The following is a 23,148-nucleotide window of genomic DNA, read 5'->3' as shown; positions in this document are numbered from 1 at the left end:
AAAGATATCAATGATGTTATTCCAAATTCTGTTCAGTGTGGTCATGTTGTTATTTAGTTTTGATTCCTTCGTTCAAATGAATAAGGTTTCGCATTTCTATCTTTTTGTGAATGATATATTTTTTCTACTTTATCGATGTTGTGCTTTATGTCGTTCCGCTGTTTTAGAAGGTTCGGTATTTAAGTATCGTTGTGTTTAACATCTGGAATATGTTTTTTCAGTCTTAATATGTGTGTGTGTGTTCCTCTTCATGTCTGTGTAAGTGTCTTGATATATTCATGAGACTTTGAGAGAGAGAAAGAGAGATGCGGAATCCAGCGGATTAATGAGGGATCTTTTGAAACGTGGTAACTTTTTGTCTATTTTTTTGGAGACATACGAATGTATAAAACTATACTTCCTGAAAACGTTTCGTTCTGGCTTGAAGAGCACTCTTATCAATAACCTAGAAAGTCACTTGTACACACGAGTGAAAAGGAATACATACATAAGAAAGAACATATTCAGAATACTAAATACAACATCGGTGAAGTAGATATGATGATTTAAAAAAAGAAAAAAAAAATCACAGAAAGACACAAAATCTTTTTCCATTTGAACGAAGCTGTCGAAATTAAATTCCGACATGAGTACTCTGGACAGAAATTGGAATAACATCACTGACATCTTCACCGTCGTTACCAAGCACAGAAGAAGTGCAACCATTGGAAGGCATTGAAGATGTATATACTGTGCAGGAGGAAGATCTTTTCAACCAATTTAAATATTTTTACTTTTTATTGTTTACTTCGTGTGTAACTAGTCTTCATAACCCTATCTCCGATGAAGCGTTTCCTTCCCTATATCTTGTTAATGCTGTCAGCAAAAATTGTATGTTTAATTTATTTACTTAAATTTAACTACAGGATTCAGAAGAGCATGGTGAGTGAGTACTTTTTGAGTTTATGTAGTTACTTTGATGTCAATTGTTAGCTAATCCAGATGTCTGAATATACATTGCATTTTTCATGAGTAATTACTTTTTTTTATTAGCTAATAGTAGAGTATATATATATATATATATATATATATACTACACTTTAAATTGTTTCCAAAGTTATCCATTTTTACTCATACTAACGACTATTTACTCGCATCGTTTAAACTAGTAGTTCACCTGGAAGGAAATACATGTATATAGTACATAACTTAAATTTCAATACAAATAACAGCGTTCATGTATGACAGTAATGCCATAACTCATTTCCATCTTTAATCATTCTTAAAATATTTGTTGTTACCTATGTATTATTTTCGTAATGCTTCTAAGTTCATTGTACGTTTTTTCTTGTAGGTGTGGTTTTTTCAACGAATTAATGTAATAAGTCATCTTCCTGGATTGTGTCTTCAGGCGGAAACTTTGAATCGAAATCAAATAGTACATCCATCATGGTCAAATAGTGATCAAAATAATGTGTATATTAGATGTCTGTGGGATAACGACAAATTGTATAAGGAGGTAATTTACATTAATTTCATGATAATGCTGTACATTTGCTGTAAACTTGTATTGTTAGTAGATCAAAATATAGCAAAATCTTGTGCTTGTAAACTTTGAAATCCTTTATGAATGTGTTTTGTTCATTAAGCGGCATTTCGGTTCGTAGATGTTACTGGGTAGTTAGAAGATCGTTCAGCTTCACGATATTTGACCTTTTTCAGTAAATAATATGTTTGTCGAATAATCATTCCTCAGATATAATGAAATAGCCAAAGTTCGAATAGTTTAATGATATATATATATAAAACAAATGTAAGTAAGACAGGTCAGAAGGTAAACATATTAATGGTGAGACTTTACGTATATTAATTATTTCATTAGAAATTAACTTTAATCCTATCTCCCTGTGATTTTATTGAAAGCAAACACAATCAGAACAAATAATTTATATTTGATTTTAAATATGCAACAAGACCCTGTTGATTATATCCGTTTACATAAGTCTTTTTTTAATATTATAGGTTGGGTATCCCATGTATGTATTGTGGCAGCAGAATACTGAGCAAAGCTCCCTTGTAAGTGCACTTGTGACAGACAGAATAACAGTCTCTCGAACGTAAGTTGAATAAAGTGAAAAGTTGGTTGTTTTGTATATTTGTTTTCCATAATTCTTTGATGGCTAACATAGTGCTAGGTAGCGATATAAAGGCAGCAGTAATGAGGTACATCCGTATCAATTGTAATTTATTCCTTTTTCCTAGCTTACACTTTTCCAAGTATTTCATTTCGTAGTTGTTCAGGTGTCAGATGTAGTAAGAATTTAGAATCAGATATAAAACATTGTTTAAAATATGCCTATGACCTCTTTTGAAAGACATAAATCCTTTGAACGTACCGTTCTATTATTATTACTATATTATTATATTATCATAAATCCATATGATGAGATTTCAATATAAAAAAGATAAGAAAGATAAATATTGCCTTCACTATATAAAAATATCACAGACAAAACATTGCAGAAATTAACTCAGAAATAATGATTCAGTTATCTAACGTGGATTAAACATATACATTTCTTATAAATTTTTCAATGTATAACTTAATTAATCATTTACTTGAAGATTGTATTCTAGGTTTATGCAAATGCGAAATATATGAGAACTTGTCCTTCTGAAACAGAAAAGAGCTTCTTAGGAGCGTTTAAGTTGCTTTAAATTCATCAAAATAATAGGCAATGATGATAAAATATAATGTCAATGTTCCGGGTGCTTTCTATTTTAGAGGGATCAAATTTTCACATCGCTGCAAAATTTGCGTGAATATAATCCTGTGAAAAATCTGACTCCTTGACACAGTAGTAAGTCAAAGCACTTATTATAAGAATATGAATTGACATACGCAAATGATTACTGTGTAATAAACTCTTAATTACAGAATACGTACATGATAAGGGGGCGCGGTGGCTCAGTGGTAGAGTTCACCTCCGGTGCTTGGGGTCCCTGATTCGATCCCAGCACGCGCCGTGTGGACTTTGTGGTGGACAAATACCGTGCTCGTGGGTTTTCTCGGGGTTCTCCCGTTTCCTCCCACTTTCTTCATTCCACCATTTTACTCATCTCTCATCATCACCGTCTCCTTTAGCCTAACCGGCATAATCGTGGGACGTAAAACTTAAAGATTTCATTTCATTTTACGTACGTGATATACCTAACAAATCTATCTGTTGAGCTTTTAATTCCCAGTTTAACATATTCCTTTTTGAACTACAGGGGAAGGGAAATGCCCACCCTACCTCTGCTTCACTGGCTTACTGACCCACCTAGCTTTGTTAGGGTAAGCCGGCTTAAACATGCATTTGAGCAGAACACTGAGACGAAACATGAACATAACTTTTTGAAGTGAGCACTTCAGTTATGTCGGTTCAAAAATTTCTTGAAATGGGACTATGAGTTTCTGAAAATAATTCTGTGAGGAAGAAGCATATAAGAAGTAAATTTTGAAAGCTCGAAATATTTCCGTAATGTTTGAAATATAATACATTCAAGATAATATAACTTAGCGTTGAACGTAGTAAAGATTATAATTATTAGCAAAGAGACATAAATCTTGTTTTCACTTGAAATGGAAACAAATATAAAGAGCTGAAGAATAGCAGCGTTTGACAGTCCAATAAAGTAATGTATTATTTGTTCCTGGTAACTTGTTAATTATTTATTGGGACGTACTTCTGTTTCTCGTATTACCCTAAACTACATTTTTGGATAGAGTTCCACTTTAAAACATGAAGGCTAGAGAAACCTTACCAGAAACAAATTAATTGTATTTTTTTCTCTTTTTTGTAGGCTAATGCAACAAGTTATATCTTCCGTACAATGCAACAACTTGTTAGATCCAATGAAGAAGTTGAGTATGGAACGAAGGAAATTGAAAGGAAAAGGGATTAATCGGAATCATTCTATTTATAGAGATATTCTGTTTTTAGTTTTTACAGCACTTGGAAGAGATGCAATAGACCACGGTAAGTTGTTCTTTACGAAAAATTTTTGTTTCGCTGTAAAATTACGAAATTTAGGTAACAATATTTGTCTAGCAATCGAGAAATCCAGAGAATTCCAATGGAACTTTTTATTGTATCGTAGAAAGGAAGGAAAAAGTCCCGTATTATTGTGAAACTTTCGAAGATATAAGGAAATTCATGAACTTCGTTATTATGGAATTATTTATTATTAATTGTTTATTATAGAGGGAGACTTGAACATGTTTAATATGAAAATCTAATTTGCTTGACGTACGAAACACGTAAGAAATACGTAAAAAGCTTGATACGATAACTTATTTTTGTAGAGACTTATACAAACTACCACAAAGTTGTGCTGACTTCTGAGAAGCATTTTTTAGTTTCTTTAACACAGATTTTTATGATTAACTGCTTTGACTAAATAAGGATAATTTGGTAAGTGGATATCTAGAATCAGGGTGGAAAAAAATCATGATTTTTTTCAAAAAAATCATTTTTGTTGATTTTTTTTATTTAAATCGATTTTTTTGATTTAAATCAAATCTTTTTCTTCGTATAATACAAGTCGCGAACTGAAGAAAAAACATTAGGAATTAGTATTAAATGTTAATTATGTCATTTAAATGAAAGTATTGGGTTTTAATTTTGAATTAATTCCCAATCGTTAACCTATTTCAATCCCAAACAATGTTTCTTAAGCATTAAGGAAAAAGTACAGCAATGTATATCAACATGACACTTCTTTTCACGAAAGTTACTGATATTTGGCAGGGGCATATTTTTAAACAATTGGAACTAGCTAGCAGCACGAAATACATATAAAGTACATAAATTTTGCCTAAAATTAATTAACTCACTCTATGACCTATGGAACCCGGAGGTTCAATGCCATGTTCACAAAAGCTCTCCTGACTTCTATACTTAGTTAACTGGATCCAGTTTCTATTTTGTATTCTTATTTCTGCGAGATCCATCTTAATATTGTCCTCCCATCTGCGCCTAGGTCTTCCTAATGGTCGTTTTCCGATTGAACTTCCAGTTAAAACTTTGAAAGCGTTCCTACTTTCTTCCATTCTCGCTACATGTCCTGCCCTTCTGAGCCTCCAAGATTTGATGACCCTAACAATGTTTGGTGAATGGTATAAATTATGCAGTTCCGAATATTCGTTTCAGGATTCTATTCTCAAATACTTTCAGTCTGCGTTCTTTCCTCAGCGTAAGCGACCATGTTTCACAACCATACAACACAACAGGCATAATTATAGTTTTATATATTTTAAAGCTTCAAATTCCTCGACAGAATTCGCGACGATAAGAAATTTTGAACTGAATAATAACACGAATTTCCTGCAGGAATTCCAAAATAAAAAATCAAGATGATCAGTTCTAGAAGAAACAACACTTGTGATTGTTAAAAATATGCTTTATGTGACGTGAAAAACAGTTCAAATGCGAGTTGTCCGTGCATTTAATACATCTATACATAGCAGGCACGTTTTTATATTCTTTTGTTGGCTATTTTATTTCCTCTGACAATTTTTCCTGCACAGGCGCGGCAGATTTTCTGCGATCACATCGCAGATCGCGGCATGTTCTGCAATGGGGTCAAGTATCCATTTTATCATAAGTATTATTCGATATTTTAACGCATCCAAAATTTCTCGTATTACGATCCCGAGGAACTTCTATGTATTTAGTACATAAATTTCGCCCAAAATTTTAAAATCTATTTTTTTTTGTTTGTTTGTTTCGGAGAGGGGATCGGACCCCTCTAAATACGCCCCTATTATCTGGAAACAAACAAATAGACGTGGACACGAAAGAGTTTTCATCTTAAATGTCCATGGTGATTTCCCAGTTGGAATAGAAATTTTAAAACCCTGTGTTACAAAGAGAAGAAAGCAGGGTTCACCCGTAACTCGTTCAAACGGGATTTTCCCTGATAGTTCCCTATATGATACTCGTTTTCATACTGTGCTTACATACATTTGAGTCTCATTGTATTATGATTATTATCTTCCATAATCGAAATAACAGAAGAGAAACGGGATTTTACTTACTTTCACTTTAAATTAATTCATTTCGAAATTGATTTAAATCAACGATTTTTATTTAAAAAATCAAGTGATTTAAATCTTGATTAAAATCGTGATTTAAATCAGACTGATTTAAATCAATCCACCCTGTCTAGAATTATGTGTTAATTGCTTTAACGATTTGTTGCACTAATACACTGTTAATATTTGAATGTATTATATGTAAAATTACTGAATGAAAATTATTCTTATCGTGTTACTACGTCTCATCATTAACTGATGAATGTAAAGTGCATTCTCAATTACATTTTTAATTTGATCTGGATTTTTAGCCTTGATTGTAATGGGATTACATTATCATCAATAATAATTTTTAAAAGTTGAAGTGGGTTTTTTAAGTATTTACAAATGTTAACGCAAAAATTACATCACAGGTGAAATTAAGATTAAAATTTAATTCTGTCGCCAATTAAAATTTGAACATCTTCACTCAGTTAAGGAAGAATTTCTGGACGTAGGTATATTTGTCTAGATTTTGTTCCTGCTCAGAATTTCAGCGGTTTATGATGAGACGTGGCAGCACAAAGCAACAATGTTTTCCCTTATTCGTCAAATGTAAAGACGTACAAATTTTAACCATATTTTAGTGTAATGGTATAGTAGTATTTATCACAATTGTACGCATCACTTATCAAATTATCATTGTTTAGCCAAAGTAATGATTTGTTATACAGTTCTGTGTTAAAGAATTAAACAGAGTACAAAATGGATTTAAGATCGCGTCCAGAAAATGTACTTACAATCAAATGGTGATAAACCCTTCTCATGGTCCACCGTCACATTATCACCGCTCTACCATAACATGAGGATTGTGTCAATGCCATAATATATAAGGCGTTCAGTTCAAACAGGTTATTCCATGGATAGGAGCTACGAATATTCTCTATCTGGTTTTGGCGTTGTGTTACATTTAGTTAATTCCTAGATACGGAAAAACTGAAAGTGGAAATTTCCAAATGCTTCTTCTTCTTGTTCACCTCAACCATAGGTTGGTGGGCAACATGGAAATTTTAAAACTTTTCTCTCGCTTGGGAGAGTTGTTTAGGCCTCTTCCTCGTTTTCCTTCTGCCTTTCCCTCTATCAACAACACAGTGATCCAATCAGTCTCGAATAAGATAGCCAAGCATATTGTTTCTTCTTTTTCCTATTATCTTCATGTTCTGTCGACCTTCATTAGCTTCCTTTAGTACGTCTTCATTCCTTTTCCTTTCGGTCCATGATATGCGCAGCATTCTGCGCCAACACCACACTTCAAATGCTTCCAGCTTGGATATTTCAGCTTTTCTCATTATCCACGTCTGTGATTCGTACAGCGCCACGCTCCATACCAGTGTCTTAATAAATCGTTTACGAACGTCCAGGGACACATTTCTTGATGTTAGTAGTCCTCTTTTCCTATTGAATGCTTGTTTAGCCTGGAACTTACGTCTTTTTCACTTCTTCCGTCCGAGGATATTAGACTTCCTAAATAGGGGAATGTCTTAACGTCTTCGAATTTCTCTCCATCTAGCCATATGTTTGCCCCTTCCTGTCCTGCTCTTGTGCACTTTATCACTTTCGTTTTCTTCTTATTTATCATCATTTTGCATGTTTTTTTTCAGTTGGTCGTTCAAGTTTGAAAGACCTCATCGTTCCCCGCTATCAATGCTATGTCATCAGCAAACCTTATTGTGCTGAAAACCTGACCGTTTACTTTTACGCCTTTCTCGTTTTTCTCAAAAAATTCTTTCGTAGCCTCTTCTATATAGACCTTGAACAGGAGAGGTGAAAGTCCACATCCTTGCCTCACTCCTTTACTTATTCTTGCTTCCTTGTGATTTCTTCCTATAACAGCTGTCTGGTTCCTATAAAGTTGGTATATTATTTTTCTGTCTCTGTAATCTACTCTCAGCTTCTTCAACGCTTTGAACATGATATTCCAATCTATTTTGTCAAAAGCTTTCTCTATATTTACAAATGCTATTACAATTGGTTTGTTTATTCTGATGTGCTGTTCCATGATCAACGTAGACTCAGTATTGCTTCCCTTGCTCTGCTTTTTCTCCTGAATTCAAACTGGTCCTGCGATAACCGTTCTTCGATCTTCCCCTTTATTCGTTGTGCGATAATTTTGCACAGTATTTTTGATGCATGGGAAAGCAAACTTAACGTTCTGTGTTCGCATTTCCGTGCGCCTTTTTTCTTCGGGATAAGTACCAATATGCTTTTCTCGAAGTCTCTCGGTATTTTTCCCGATATATACATTTCATTAATAAGATTAAATAGTTTCTTCTTTGTTGCTATTCCGAGATTCTTAATCACTTCCGTTGGTATTTGATCTATTCCTGGGGCTTTACCATGTTGCATCTTCTCCAAAGCATTCTTAAGTTCAGACTGTAAAAATTGATTGTCCTAATTCGTTTTCATCGGTGTCTTCTTCTTTCTCTATCTCTTCTTCGTTCATTCTGTCTCCTTTGTAGAGTTCTTCAATGTATACCTTCCAACATCTTGTTATCTGCTCCTCTTCCATTAGCGTTGTTTCGTCCTTGTCTACGATAATGTCTGTGCGTTTCTTTTTCTCACCGAACTGTTTTCTAACCTTTCTGTATTGCCTTTGCTTGCATTTTTCTCAATTTCTTTGCATAAATTGTTTATCCAGTTTTCTCTGGCCTTGTTTACTTCTCTGTTGATGTGATATCTGCACCTTCTGTATTCCTCTTCTTTGTTTGTTATCTTGAACTGTCTTCTTTGCTCCATCACTTTCAATATTTCTGCTCTTATCCAGGGTTTATATTGGGTTCTCGTTTCTCTTCCTATGTGCTCGTCGGCAGCTTTGGTAATCCCTGCTTTCATGGCTTCCCATTCGAGTCGATGTCATCATCTGCTAAAGCTACCGTAGACGTCTTTTTGTCTGTCGCATTTGCAAATTCCCTTTTCATGTTTTCATCTCTTCTTAGCTTGATTGTCTTCCATCTTTTGTTTGGTGCTACCACTTGTTTCCTCTTTAGTCGGAGTTCGCTCTTCGTCAAAACTAAATTATGGTCTGATGTCAAAGTACATCCCGTAATTATCTATGCAGCTTTGAATTCTTCGAAATAATACTTGGAAGCACTCACGCACTGTTTTTCTGTATATGTAAACAATTCTGTTGGTATGCTTCAAGAATCTCCTGCGCTGGCAAACCATTGGTACGGAAGTTTCATTTTCACTTTTGGGAATAAAAGAAACCAACATAGTTTCAGGTCGGAACTGTGGGCAGGGTAAGTAACGAGTTAAACACATGATTTCTGTAGAAATTCGATTTTCCGCATCGCACTATCTACAAGAGCGTTGTCATGGTGCAAAAGACCTCAGAGACATGTCTTTTGTCACTTCCTATGGATTGTCAAAAACTTTTTGGAGGCAAATTTTAAATGTCGATTGGCATTAAATGTATTTCAGTCCTGCAGAGAAACAGAAGCCACATATTCGGTTTTCTAGAAGAAATTAGTCAGTTCCCAGCTGACTGTATGTATAATTTACGTCTGCAGGTAGTTCTTGGTCTAATAAGATCTAAATTACACATTCACGTTTCTTTTCTTTATCATATTAGTAAATCGAGAACTCTCGTCACCAGTTAACGATATCTGCTACATGTCTAGAGGCCCAATTTCAATTGTTTGAATCATCTAGGGACACCATTTCACTTGAGCTTGCTGCTAGTTTTCTGACAGCAAGCATGATACCTACCCTGGAACAAATCTTTCATGGAGATAGTGTGCACTGATGGCGTTGTGATGCCTAGATTCCACGCTATGTATCCATATGTTGTTCATAGGTCCATGTTTTCAACAATCTCCACATTTTCATTAGTTGTTGGTCATTTTCAGCGTGACAGGCCGATTAGGTCTCGCATCATCTTTCAAAGGTGTCCTGCTGCGACATAGTTCTCTAAGAAACTAGTATATCCGCACTCATAATAGAATACGTCTAAAAGTGCTCCCTGCAAACGCTCCAGCAATTATGCTTCAATTGAATCTACTTGAAAATTTTAAGGTTGAGAAAAAGAAAGAAAAGAAAAAAAGTCATGAATCAAAAATGTTCTTGTGCAAGCTTTATGTCTCAAGTTAACTTTTGAGAACTCGAGATATTTCCACCAGAATTCCTGGTACACAAATGCAGAGGCAGCACAACCTACTTCCGTTCAAGTAAGTCATCATGATCATAAACATTCTACCATTATTGGGAGGTCATTTGCCGCAACTGAGAAGCTTCCATGCAACACTGTCTTTAGCTAGACTTCTTTCTTCACGTACGATTTTTCTATTTTGGTAGCGTCCATCAGCTGTAGCCCCCTTCGCTCCCTCTCTCTTTCTTACCTCCACACCCTGTAGCACGTCTGTTATAACAACAGTTTCTTCTCAGCCAATATCCAAACCAGTTTCTCTCTCTCTTTTTATTTACATCAAAAATTATTTTCCCCTCCACTATTTCTATCATCTTTTCATTTTGTTTTCCGTTCGACCCAGCTAATTCTCTCCATTCTTGGCTCCGAAAGAATGGTAATCGCTTTTGCGTAATGTCTGTTTGAACGAAGAGTAGTTCTACCAAATTACGCCAACTACATCATAAGTTGCTGACATCTAGGAATTAAATTAGTGGGTCTCGTATGCATATAATAATGTACGTGGTTGTATTTCATGCGTGTTTATTCTCTCAGTATACCATTGTATATTTCAAGTGCACATTTTCCATAATGTAAAAAATAATGAAAATAAAATTCATATTAATATATTCTTTCATTTTCTTTCAGCTATATTCGACAAGGAATATCGCCGTGCGTTTGATAAACTGCCGAATAAACATCTACAGATGATGCATAAATGTGACCAGCCAGTGTCGATAGGGGCTGTAATGTGCCGAAGAGTATTTCGAGAGCTAGAACTTTGACCTATAGTGCCGTCCTTGGGCGGCGCAGATCTGAAAAAGAAGTTCAGGGACGTGAGAACAACGAATGTATGGAACAGATTGTAGCGATCGGAATGTAGTACAGATCCTTAGGGATAATAATCTTAGTCCCTTTTAAGGAATTTTTAAATAATGTATTGAGTAAAAGTATTTTATAATTCTGTAGTATGCTACGACACAGTGATAAATTTTACTGAAACGAACTCTTCGTATAAAAATAATTTTCGTAGCTATTATAACTTAATTATACATAGAATTTCATTTTATTGTAAATTGCTAATGTTTTACACATTTTATTCTTACGTGATATTTCGGCATGAGTGAATTTGATCCTCTGTTTTGTTGTGCTGAAAGTGATTTATTGACTTCAAAAGAAAGAAAGAGAGAAAAAAAAAAAAAAAAAAAACAGATGTTTCCGCTTGTGTGTAAGCAGTTATTTTTATAATCTTGCCACAGATCTATAAATGCAATGTATGCTGAATGATAACCTGTGATTTCTTATATAGGGGGAAAAGTATTATAGAAAAAGAAAACGTCCAGTATGAAAATGTGAATGTTGATCATCTATATATTTGTTTCTTTTTCATTATGCTGTAAATGGCTAATCAGAGCTTTGATTAGAACTAAATTTGTTAATTATTTCTTGTTATCAAAACCCAAACATCATGCTACCAACTTGTTAACATTGCACTATATATTAATAAATAAATAGATATATTCTCACTCTTCCAAATTGCCTAAATTAATATGAAAGAGTGTTTATTATTTAAAAAGCGAAGTTGAGGTGTGGTTTGTCTATGTGTATGACTGTGATAATGCCTTAAAAATTAGTTTGCACCTGAGTCAGTGTAATTAGATCTTTAGAGTGATTGGATATAGACTGATGTATATTCAAAGTATTTGGTCATTTTCAAAGAGAAGATAAAGGTGAGACACTTGTGATTTATATTTGTACATATTTTTACTCCATCTGTATATACAGTTATAATTTGCCGTTTTCAGGCAAAATTATATGAAAAATTTTCGAGACAGTTCATTGTCAAGATTTTATGTATATTAAAGTAGCACAAGAAGACATGGAGTACGATGTTTCGTTATGTTTGCTTGTGAATGATTGTGTAAAGTATGAGTGAATGTTTACGGCTCTTTTAATTCATTTACTTTTTTTGCAGTGTTTGTGAAACTAGCATATATTGTAGAAATTCAAGTTAACAGGAGTTCGGTGAACTAGATAAGAGTGTTCTTACAAAAGGAATATGAAACTTGCCAGGTTTATCTAGGATGATAAATTATGTATAAATTCGTAGATTTGCTCAAAACGAAAAATAGCATATTGCGAAGTAATTAAGATTTTTTTCTGAAACAATTAGGTGAATAATTAGGATAAGAATTCAGATAGAAACTTGAATGGTTTGCGTGTATAAGTTGTTTCCTTTGCTTTTCGGAAATTTAGCGAGAAATGTTAGAACTTGCATCATAACATTTTATCAGTATCTAAATTCATACATATTGTAGTTCAGTACATCGAGTAAGAAAGATATTTTCTAAAATTTCGTATTTTATGCAGACAAATATGGAAACAGTTTATTTTCTACACATCAAAACTTTAAAATGCTAGACAAACTTGAAGCTGTTGACAGTTTTATTTATACAATATAAATTTCTTTTAAAGATATTTATCAAGTGCAATTATTGCACTGTTTACTCACAAGGCTATTTACAGAATGCAGTGTACTTTTGTCTAATGAAATTCTGAACACAATGGATATCATCGGTTTACTTCTGCTAGTTCTTTTGTTCACAGGGATAATCTGTGTAAAAGTAGCAAATAATTTACAATAAGAGAACCATCATGGAAATAAGTTTATTTAAACACATGTCTCATTAGGGAAAATTCTTGTATTTTTCGTAAAAAGTTCCTGTATGTCAAGCTTAATAAATTTTTGAAGTTATCAAAAGTCTATAGTATAAATTTTGCCGCTAGGTATGGAGAAAAAAAATCTTTCTTAGTTACATTTTGAAATATTTCCTTTGCATCTCCGTATTCAGAATTAAAGTTTGAAGATTCTTTCGATATATTACTCTTCATACTGTTCTAACAAACTACCTGTATCTTATCAAATAATTGGACATATCCATTGAAATTACTTTCCAATTTATTTGAGATTTGGGTAGATTCATTTTATTTCTGACCATTCAATGCAGTAGGGTCAAACGAAACTTGAACATAATAACTATTCTCTATTTCATTAAGCACAGTTAGCAATTTCATTGAACTCTAGGTATTATTTTCTAACATATATTAGTATTTGCCTTTGTCATTTGCTTTTAGTTCCTCTAGCATCTAAATTTATGTGTAGAATTTAAAGAATTAATTATTGATGAATCCTCTTTGGTAGTACAAAGAGACTCAAGTGGCCAGTTATTTGAAACAAAATTGATATGAGTAATCTTGAATTATGTGACGCGTACGAAAAGTATAGATATTGAAATTCCCTAGAATTCAAAATTGCTGATGCTGAATAAACCTCTTATTAAGAAAAAAAACCTATAAAAGACCTATATAAAAATCATGGAACACAGTCTTTAGTAACGTTATATCAGAAAAAAAAAAACTGTGTGTATCTATATATTGGAACAAATGTATTATGAAAATATCTCTCTAAGTTTTATATAGCAAAATGGAAAAACTTGCAAAACTGAAACATACAGTTCTGTTCGCAATACATATAAAGTAAATGACTTACATCACTTGCATGAGTATACCATTAAAAAACTTGTAACAAGCAGAACTATTCTTTTTATAACAAAATTCTAAAATGTACAAATATTTCTGATTTTTGCACTAAAGAAAAAAGACTGAAAAGGTTTAAAGCTTCAGCTTAATCGTGTTGTTCTCTCTTTATCTTTTGTTTCTACTCAATATTATGTAATGCTGCATTCTGTAGAATACGATGTGTGAGCATTTATGTACAGCTGTCATGTAAATCCAAACAATTGCTACCTACTTAAAATTTTAACAGGGACTTTACGAAACCTTTCTCGCTCGTGTTAAATAAGTACTATTTTAATTCATGTTTTGTACTATATAAATCCTGAAATCTGTAGAGATGGATTGTAGTGTGTTTTCGTGGCTTGAATATCAAATCGTCGCGTTCGAATTTGACAACTTGATTTCTTGCAACATTAAAGTTGAGTTTAAAATAATGAAAAGTGTAAGAGATTACTGAAAAGAGATACGTTGTTATTGTTGCAAATATAAGGAGTAGAAAAGTTTTAAGTTTGTTTTAATCTCTGTTCATGATTATTTTGCTTCTAAGGTGTGCAATTAAATTTTACAGTGGTTGTTAGTGTTACTGCTACACAATAGTGTGTAACAGAAATGTTAAATCCAAACACGTGCATCCAGGAATTTCCTACAGAATATTTGTTATATTTCTGTTTATGCTACGGAAGGTTGTCAAAACACGTAATTAATTGTTATTTGTACTAACATTAACTGTGGTACTAGAAACATTTTCAAATTTTATCTATGCACAGTTTGTAAAGATAGTGTGTTTGTTTTTAGCTAATGAGACTCCACATGAAATACTGCTGCACGTAAACTGCTTTTGTATACTGGCAAAAATTATTCTCATATATCTATATCTATATATATATATATATATATATATATAGATATATAGATATATAGATATATAGATATAAAGCTTTAATATACCAGTTTACAATATACTAAAGACATGGCTTTTGTTGCGCTTTTGGTAGTGTAAGTTGCCCTAAAAATGGGTTTGCAAATTTATGTATAACAAAAATTCGAAAAATTCATTATTATTAAGTTATGTCAAAAAGTCAATATAATTATTAGAATATTTTCATGACCAATGAATTTAATTTAAAAAAAAAAAAAAAAAAAAAAAAACTTATTTACTATGATTAGCTCAGTTTGATATTTCACAAAACTAATAATGTAGAAATATCTCTAAAATTTCTCCCAAATATAACTGTATGTGTTAATGGTCTACGTCGAAGTTTTGAATGTTGTGCAACCATTAAAAAGTTTAAAAAGTGATATATAAAACATTGCTCTCTTCCCTGGTAATTGTTTATATATATCGGTAAGTAGGAGAATGTGGTAGACAAATATCGTTATTTTTTACCAGATCTTTGCAGTATATCAAATATTTCTTTCAACGGATAATACTAGCTTTAGAAAAAGATGAAAAACTTTTCATACACCATTAATATTCACGAATTATATAGATTTTTGTTTATTTTTTTCTCTATCTTGTTAATAAGGTGTATACTCTAAGCTGTACAATAGTATTTTAAGTGAAACGATAACAGGGAAATCTGGAAACACTTAATTTCTGAAAAGCATGGACGAAAACTTGTTTGAAGACAATTATGCGCACTCATTCAACAGAATATTTTTGATGTTGGTGTTTGTGGCGTTTTGAAAACTTATGATGTATTATAGAATGATTGTGATCCTGTTACAAGCAGTATTGACGTCAATACAAAACAAAGATTGAAATGAACATTCACTTCACAGAAGAAATGAATTGGAGGAAACTATTGTTGACTTAAAAAAATATTATAAAGTATGCGTCAGCATATTGTATATTGTTATGCTAGTTTTACATTGGTTACAGATGTAAATATAATATTAAACCAAATACATTTCATGTTTAATTTACTTGCCTTGAGGGAAAAGAAGAAAGGGAGGAAAAAGTGTATGGTTCTTATAAGAAGGAAATTAAATATTGAATGCTTCATATCGAAGGAACATTTGATAATCATTCTTAGCAGGAACAATGAGTTGTTGAATATACTGTTAACAGGTAAGCCAAAAAGACACTACATCGTCTTAGTTTAGTTAGTGTATCTAATCTTTGTTACTGAATCCTTTTTATTATTATTATTATTTTCTTAATCTGGTGGCAACAGTCGAGCTTATAATCTACATATAGAAATAACCGCACATTTAATTCGTTTGAATACATAAAATTATTTACTGCATTATTTTTCCGCTCAAATTATTGCTCTGTAGTTTTGTATAGAGCATTAAACGTTTCGGTGAGTCTTCTAGATAGCACACACACATTTTCAAGAGATCGCTGTAATTAGTCTAAACGACTTGCTATTTAAAGCAGTTGCGACTGCATATCCAGAGAGTCGGATGGAACTAGGTTATGTCACGATCAGTTTGACTCGAGCTGGCTGTGTTAAAGGGAGTTGTCAGTTCTACTCAGCTCAACTAAACCAAATATCTAGCAGTTTGATACAGTATAGATTGTGCTATGTGTGCTTCCGACATATCGATATCTTGCACGGAAATCAAAGTATAAAATTACGTTGTGAGCAAGTTTGGTGCAAACTGCATTTGTAAAATTCGTTTTGGTTTAAAAATATAGACATTTAAGATATAAATTAAGAATATTTTTAAAATTAACTATAATCGAAGAGCAAGTTCCAGTTTCATCATTATTATTATTTAAATAATAATAATAGTAGCATTCAACTTGGGATGTGGCCATAAGCTATCATTGATTGAATAGGAGGTTTAACTGGGACATAGCGGCGAAGCTATTTCTTACCCACACGAGAAAGGACAATGGTCAACACATGATGTTCGACCATGTTCGTAAAAAGACTGCGAATATAAAGCAGTGATCCGAAATAAAACTTCAGAAACAAAATAGAATGAAAGCGTGATGGGGTATACAATAAAACAGTATCAGAGAAAAGTTTAAAAAAGAGGTAATAAAAAGCTAAAAGAATAAATAACAAAATAGAAACCAAATAACACGAAAAATAAGTGAAATAATAGTAAAACAGTTAAGAGGTGAAAAGAAAATTCTCAACAGCATCTTAACTGTTTCAATCGCATTACGCAAAAGCGAAAATATGGTCACTGGAAACAGCTTTTACTAAAATCTAACAAAGATTTCCAGGCAATCCTAAATGTTCCCCGAATATTCTACAAGAATATACGGAAGTCTCAGCGGGACGATACATTCTTTACAGTACGGACGATTAACGTCATGCATTAAATAGGAATATGTGACTTAAACATAAACAAATTGTTTGCTGAGCAAAACAATATATTCACATAAAAAACTACGTACGTGTTGCAGTTTCGCCAACTAACATTTTGGCTTCATCAGACACCGATAGTTTATACAAAGCAAAGCTTCTACTTATGGAAAATATTACAGGAATATGTGAGATGAAAGTACACGATACCAAACGAGTCAGGATCAGTTCTTCGCGAAGAAGTCAGCCTTTTGCCCAAAATGGGTTTTACAGAATGGAGGGTTTATTGTTTTGCAGAATGGAGGGTTTATTGTTTTTGTAAGTCTGGTTTCAATCCACTTGCCAGCTAGAACACATAAGTTGAACGAAATAGCTACAGAAATCAGAGCACGAGACAGAATGCTCCAGTGCAACATCTGCCAATGCGGCGTTCTTGACTGCTAAACCAGCATGCTCATTTTCCCGAATACCGACAAGTTTCTCCACCTAGCAAACAAAGACAACACAATCTTTTTTTCTGTACGTGATAGCATCTCACTAACGCCTTGTACTAGGACATTACTGAAGACATCCTGCATGCTAATAGTAGCACTTTGCGAGTGAGTGAAAATAAGGATTGACGCAGTCAAAGCTGAAGCGCATTGTCGAGGGCAAATGTAACTGATGTTATTTCAGTAGCTAATACAGAATGCAGGCAATGCAGATTAAATTCTGATATGTACTTGTTCGTGATAAAGGTATAGCCAACATAGATTCTCAGGTTTGGAACTGCCCATATGTAACATTAAAATCAGTACACTGTTGTACCAACGTTCCGAAGTCGTCTTGTATTCCTCGTTACATTGTACTGTTTGATATGTGATGACAACCGATGATTGAACGTTGCCAGAACTAACATCCGTGGGTGGAACAACATGAGCCCCGTGTGTACACAAATTACTCCGCGATGAGGCTCTCATCAGTACGAACGTGCCATGGACGTATGTTTAAGACACTGTATACCGGCCGTAAATCTTGCCCCGATGCACAGAAAAACTACAGAGCTAGTTAGTAATACAAAGTATACAGGCAGTAAAAGTTTGGAGGAGTGTGTCACAACGAAAGGCAACTAATTCGTAGTTCACTTGTTTCAGCAGAAAAAATAGCAACAGAACTAGTGCTGAAAGCACCAGTACCTTTCGAATGCCAGGTGGTTAACCGTGTCAAGTTGCGTTAGCAGGGAGAAACGAGCCGATGAGAACCAGTACAGCCGTAGTCTAACCTGGATCGGATTAGAGTACGGTATAATCGTCATAGAAGAACACCATCAGCACCCGAAGTGCAATAGAAATTACACGAAACAAATTCATAGCTCGAGAACAAGAGTATGTAAAATTATAAATGTGCAGTACTCACATTAAGCAGCAAATCTCAATCACACTCAAAAATTAGATCGTGTCAGCTAGCGGAAGACGATTGTCACCGAGATACAAGTCCGAATCAGTTAGACGTTTAGGACGGCTGCAAAAGTTTCTGAGTTTTCTCTGCAGAAAACAGAAATTGTACCTCTTTCCTCTAGCGAACAAAACTATTTAATGTCAGTTAAAACTGCCAAGCGATAACAGCTGAAGGTACTAAGAGCGACAGTAAATAATACAATTTGATTACAATGCGTATTCTGTGTAAGAAGAATGCTCCAAAATTTAAGTCAGAAGTAGAGTATTTTCTGCTAAAGGGGAAATGCAACTCACTATAAAGATACCTAGAGAACTGTATTTGTGAAGTGCGATATTTTCCTTGCCGGAAGTAAGTGCATTGTTGCGAAACGATCTAACTACCTTAGTCAGACTTAGCTTACAATAAAAGAAAACAATTCCAACATTTTAAGAACAACTAATTCACGAGTTTCCAAAGCCTTCTTACTAAACATTCTTCGCAGCTATTATCGAAAAGGCTGTTACAAAAGAATTGCAATACACAAGTTGAACTATAAATTTTCATTTTAAATGGAATTCGATTTCCCGCCCATTATATCGTGAAAAACAGTAAATTGTATTAGTACTATTCATAGTAGAGATTTCTAGGGAATTGTTTTTGTGCAATTTCGATAGTTTCCTTACAACCAATGTTGAAAGCAGGTACGGTACGTCACTGACATTGAGAACAATGTGAATTCATATCCACAGACAAAACATTTAGTCACATATTTCTAACATTTTTTTTTTTTTTAATTTTTTTTTTAATATCTGTAGACTTCATATAAATAAAGAAAACAGTCTAAATTATCTATCAAAAGGGACGAATTGGAGCTTATCATAATGAAAATCATATTTGTCGTAGAACACATGACGTGTAAGAAATCAGTGGGGCAGTTGGTTAGCGCGAGCATAAAATCAAACAATAAATGTTATTGAAGGCGGTTCGAGCCCCCGTACGCAGAAATTTCTTACTATTATAACTGTTTATTTTGTTACTTTTTGTATGCCATTCTTGCACATGTACTACTACTATTTATTTTTGTTAGCAAAGGTTTCGTAAGTATTGTTTGCGTGCTGATTGGTGCATAAAGAATGCTTTCAAGTAAATTCAATTTCTGAAAAACGGTAATGTAGGGAATTTTATAATAATTTTCACATTACGTATCGTCTCGAAAATTATGTGATTGTCTCGTTTTGTGGCATCACTATTTAATTAAATGCATTATAGAACTTTCCCCTCTATCTACTTGTTTCATAACAGACTTACCTATTAAATGATTAATTTTCTCTGTAAACATTTATTGGGGTGAAAGTTCTATGATGCATTTAATTAAGTAGTGATACTTCTAGACGACGAAATAACTCTATAATTTTCGAGACGAGATAGTATTTTCATGAGACGAGAGAAGTCGAGAGTTTAAGCCATCTCGTCTCCTAGCATCACTAGTGATGTCACATGTCAAAATATTTCTCGCGTATCGTCTCGATAACGAGCGGAGATTTCGAGACGAGAGCGAATTTTCAAGTCAAGACGACGTTTGTACGAGACCAGACGACACAGCCTACAATCTCGTCTCGTCTCGTGGCAACACTTAAATTATGTAACTTTGTATTAGGAAACCTTTAAATAGCAGTAACTGTTAAAAACGTTTAATTTAATAAGCAATTACTGAATTCCTAATACACATCTCATTTCGAACACCTTGAATATAGTTATTCACTAACAATTACATAAATGATGCCTCTAAGGTAGAAACGGGAATATTTTTTCTTTTAATTCCGTGAGTGCCTGCAGCGAAATATGAAATTTAGTATATGAAGAAATTAACAAATGTTTCTAATGTGCAAAATGCTCTAAGAGCGTAAAAAAAAATATTAAAAAAAAAAAAATAGAAATTGACCACACACTGCTTGAGTCGAATGTATTACGGATGTAACATCAAGCAATGGAAAGTGTTGTTTTCAACGACTCGTTTGATTCAAAACGCGTCACGAAACAATCCTGTGCTTCATTTTACGTATGTATTCTATCATCTCATATACTTCAGCTGATTTTGCGTTTGTTCATGAATATTTCGTAAATCGTAGAAAACTGCTCCATTGTATAAGGAAACGAAAATTTCTACCTTAATGGGAACTCGAACCAAGGTCTATGAGATTACAAGCATTATGCCTTAAATCCCCCCGCTATTCTGTTCACCTCTCAACAATTCACATAAACCGTGAAGTATTGGACAGTTCTTTTGCCTTGTTCGTTTCCCGGTGAAGGCACTCGGTCGAAAAAGTGTAACAGCTTTTTCAAACCAGCCATCTTGAATGAGATTTCTCCTGGGTTTCCCTCATTCACACCAGGCAAATGCCGGGATGGTACCTAACATAATGATCCCAGGCCCCTTTCTTCCTTCACTTTCATCGGATAGTGTGCTCGCCGAGGGACGTCATCCCTCATATACGTGACGGACGCCGACAGCCCAGGAATCTAATTCTTAATCCTAAGTTCTTTTGCCTTGTCGTGGGAACTCATTTGATAATACGAATAATTTACTCTCGTTGCTGTCAATCCTTTGATTGAATGTGAAACGTATTCATACGCAATGAATAGTTTCCTAACTAGTAAATAATGCTTTCATGTTTTAATTGATTTTTCTTTCTTTTCTACATTTATTTCCTTACTTTTTTCCAAATACATTTATTTATTTATTTATTTTTTTGAGTTTCCCGTATGACTTAAAAACATCTAATATTCATCATCACAGAAACAGAACCTCCAGTGAAACGTATTCTACTTAAAAGCTACTCATTTTGGAATAATTATACTTCATTCCTTCCTGGTACACACTATATTCTTACGTTTTCCTTCTATTAATTTCTGCGAAGAGGAAGGCATAAGATCTTTTTGCCCTACGAACCCTAAAGTAAAATTTCACATGTCGTAACACCTCATACAGCTTCACTGTTGCAAGAACATACTACTACATGAAAATAAAATAATTCCTGTCTATGCCTCCCATACGAATAACATTTGTGAAACGAAAGAAATACGACGATGCTGTTAGAAGCAATACAAATACGACTGAAATTTAATTATCACTCGATTGGCCTTGAGGGTAGTTATGCATCGCCCAAGGGTAGATATAAACGTGAGTTCAGCAACGTTTCTGTGGCGTTCTGTTCAATATTATTATTAGCCAATCAAGTTCGTTCTTTAGAGTGTTGTTTTATAAACCACACTTTGAGGTGGAATCATTTTATAGAGCACAATGGCAGAGAACGAAATTAATGGAATTTTTGCCCTTGTTAATGTACTTTACAGGTTCTCACAAGCAGCAATAAGTGTTGGGGTTAATCCAGAGATGCAAATAACCACTTGCCCGGGGCGAGTAGTTCATCGGTGCGGGCGAGTATTTAATATCATACCGAAGGTAAGTAAATGATTTCTATTGTGGAATATGGGCTAATAGCTTTTTTTCTTGGACTAGTAAAATGTTGTTGCTTATTTGCATCCCTGGGTTAACCCAAGAAGAGTTCAGCGGTACCGAGAAACTGAGGAAACTGCTAGAAGGCTGCAGGAGGAAACGTGTAACAACAGAAGAGCAAGGTCATCAGCTCATTAACGTTGTACAGCAACGACCTCTCGACAGCTGATACAAATAGCAAATGTTCCAGTTTCTAGGTTCGCTGCTAGTAAACGGCTTAGGGAAGCTGACCTTTTCGCTCGTCGTGCGGCTCAAACAGAAATCCTCACTGATATGAGCCTGCTCGGCCTCTTGCTAAAGGAATGTTTGGGTGTTTAGTATGATGGTATTGGTTCATGCATAAGACGGGTAGATGTCGGGTGATAGTTGTTGAGGTCTATAGATGTTCAGGATCTATGATAGATGACGTAGGGTCATGTAATGTTGGAGAGGGGAATCCTAATGGATTGTCGGCGCGTCGTGGTTTGCATCATATAGGTTGATGTCTAGGATCATGGGATGGGTGGTTTAGATTCTATTGTTAATTGTATTTTTGGCGAAGAGTTTCCAGGTGTAGCAGGATAGGAGGGAAATCTATTCGGTCGTATAGCTCTCTCGTTGAGCTGGGCAAGCTCATTCGGTATGCGAAGCGGAGTGCTTGCCTTTCTAGGATGACTAGTTTCTGGTAGAACTTGTGGTTTGCTGAGGTCCATGCAGTGTAGCCATAGGTGAGAACAAGTCTTAAGAAGGCTTTGTAGATATTGATGGTTGTGTGTGCATTGAGTCCCCAGGTTGTGCCACATAATCGTTTTAAAAGGTTAAGTCGGTTTCGGGCTTTTGAGGTAATGGTTTGCAGGTGTGGATTCCAGGTTAGCTTTGAGTCGTATGTGATCCTAAGATAAGCAAGTGTGTTCATTGGAAGGATTGATGTATCGTCGACGGTGATTTTTTTGCATCTTGCTACGTGTCTTAAGGGGTAGGAATACTATGGCTTGGGTTTCGGCAGGATTTACCTTTAGGCACCAAGTGGAGCGCCACCGGACAAATGTATCGATGCTGGTCTGTAGTATTTTGTTTATTTGTTGATTGGAGTTTGGCTGTTGCGAGGAAGGCTGTGTCATCTGAGAATTGGAAAAGGTTTAGGTTATTTGGGAATTCCGAGAGATCGGCAGCA

General features: G+C 34.2%; 1 protein-coding gene across 7 annotated transcripts in view; it reads left to right on the top strand.

Annotated features, from left to right (window-relative positions):
- LOC145666559 (DENN domain-containing protein Crag-like) overlaps positions 1-15,704 on the top strand; it is a 252,916-nt gene extending 237,212 nt beyond the window's left edge. For all 7 annotated transcript variants that reach the window (XM_081733899.1, XM_081733900.1, XM_081733897.1 and 4 more), the window contains 4 exons: positions 1,334-1,498; positions 2,002-2,096; positions 3,826-4,001; positions 10,869-15,704. In XM_081733899.1, the coding sequence (XP_081590025.1) occupies positions 1,334-1,498; positions 2,002-2,096; positions 3,826-4,001; positions 10,869-11,005 (573 nt within the window). In that variant the 3' untranslated portion in view covers positions 11,006-15,704. The remainder of the gene's footprint in view (positions 1-1,333; positions 1,499-2,001; positions 2,097-3,825; positions 4,002-10,868) is intronic.
- Positions 15,705-23,148: the final 7,444 nt, after the last annotated feature.

The sequence above is a fragment of the Thermobia domestica genome, chromosome 12 (assembly GCF_964235325.1).
Source record: "Thermobia domestica chromosome 12, izTheDome1.hap1.1, whole genome shotgun sequence".
Taxonomy (NCBI): Eukaryota; Metazoa; Arthropoda; class Insecta; order Zygentoma; family Lepismatidae; genus Thermobia; species Thermobia domestica.
Note: the sequence above shows the minus strand (reverse complement) of the source record. Positions and strands in the feature narration are given on the sequence as shown.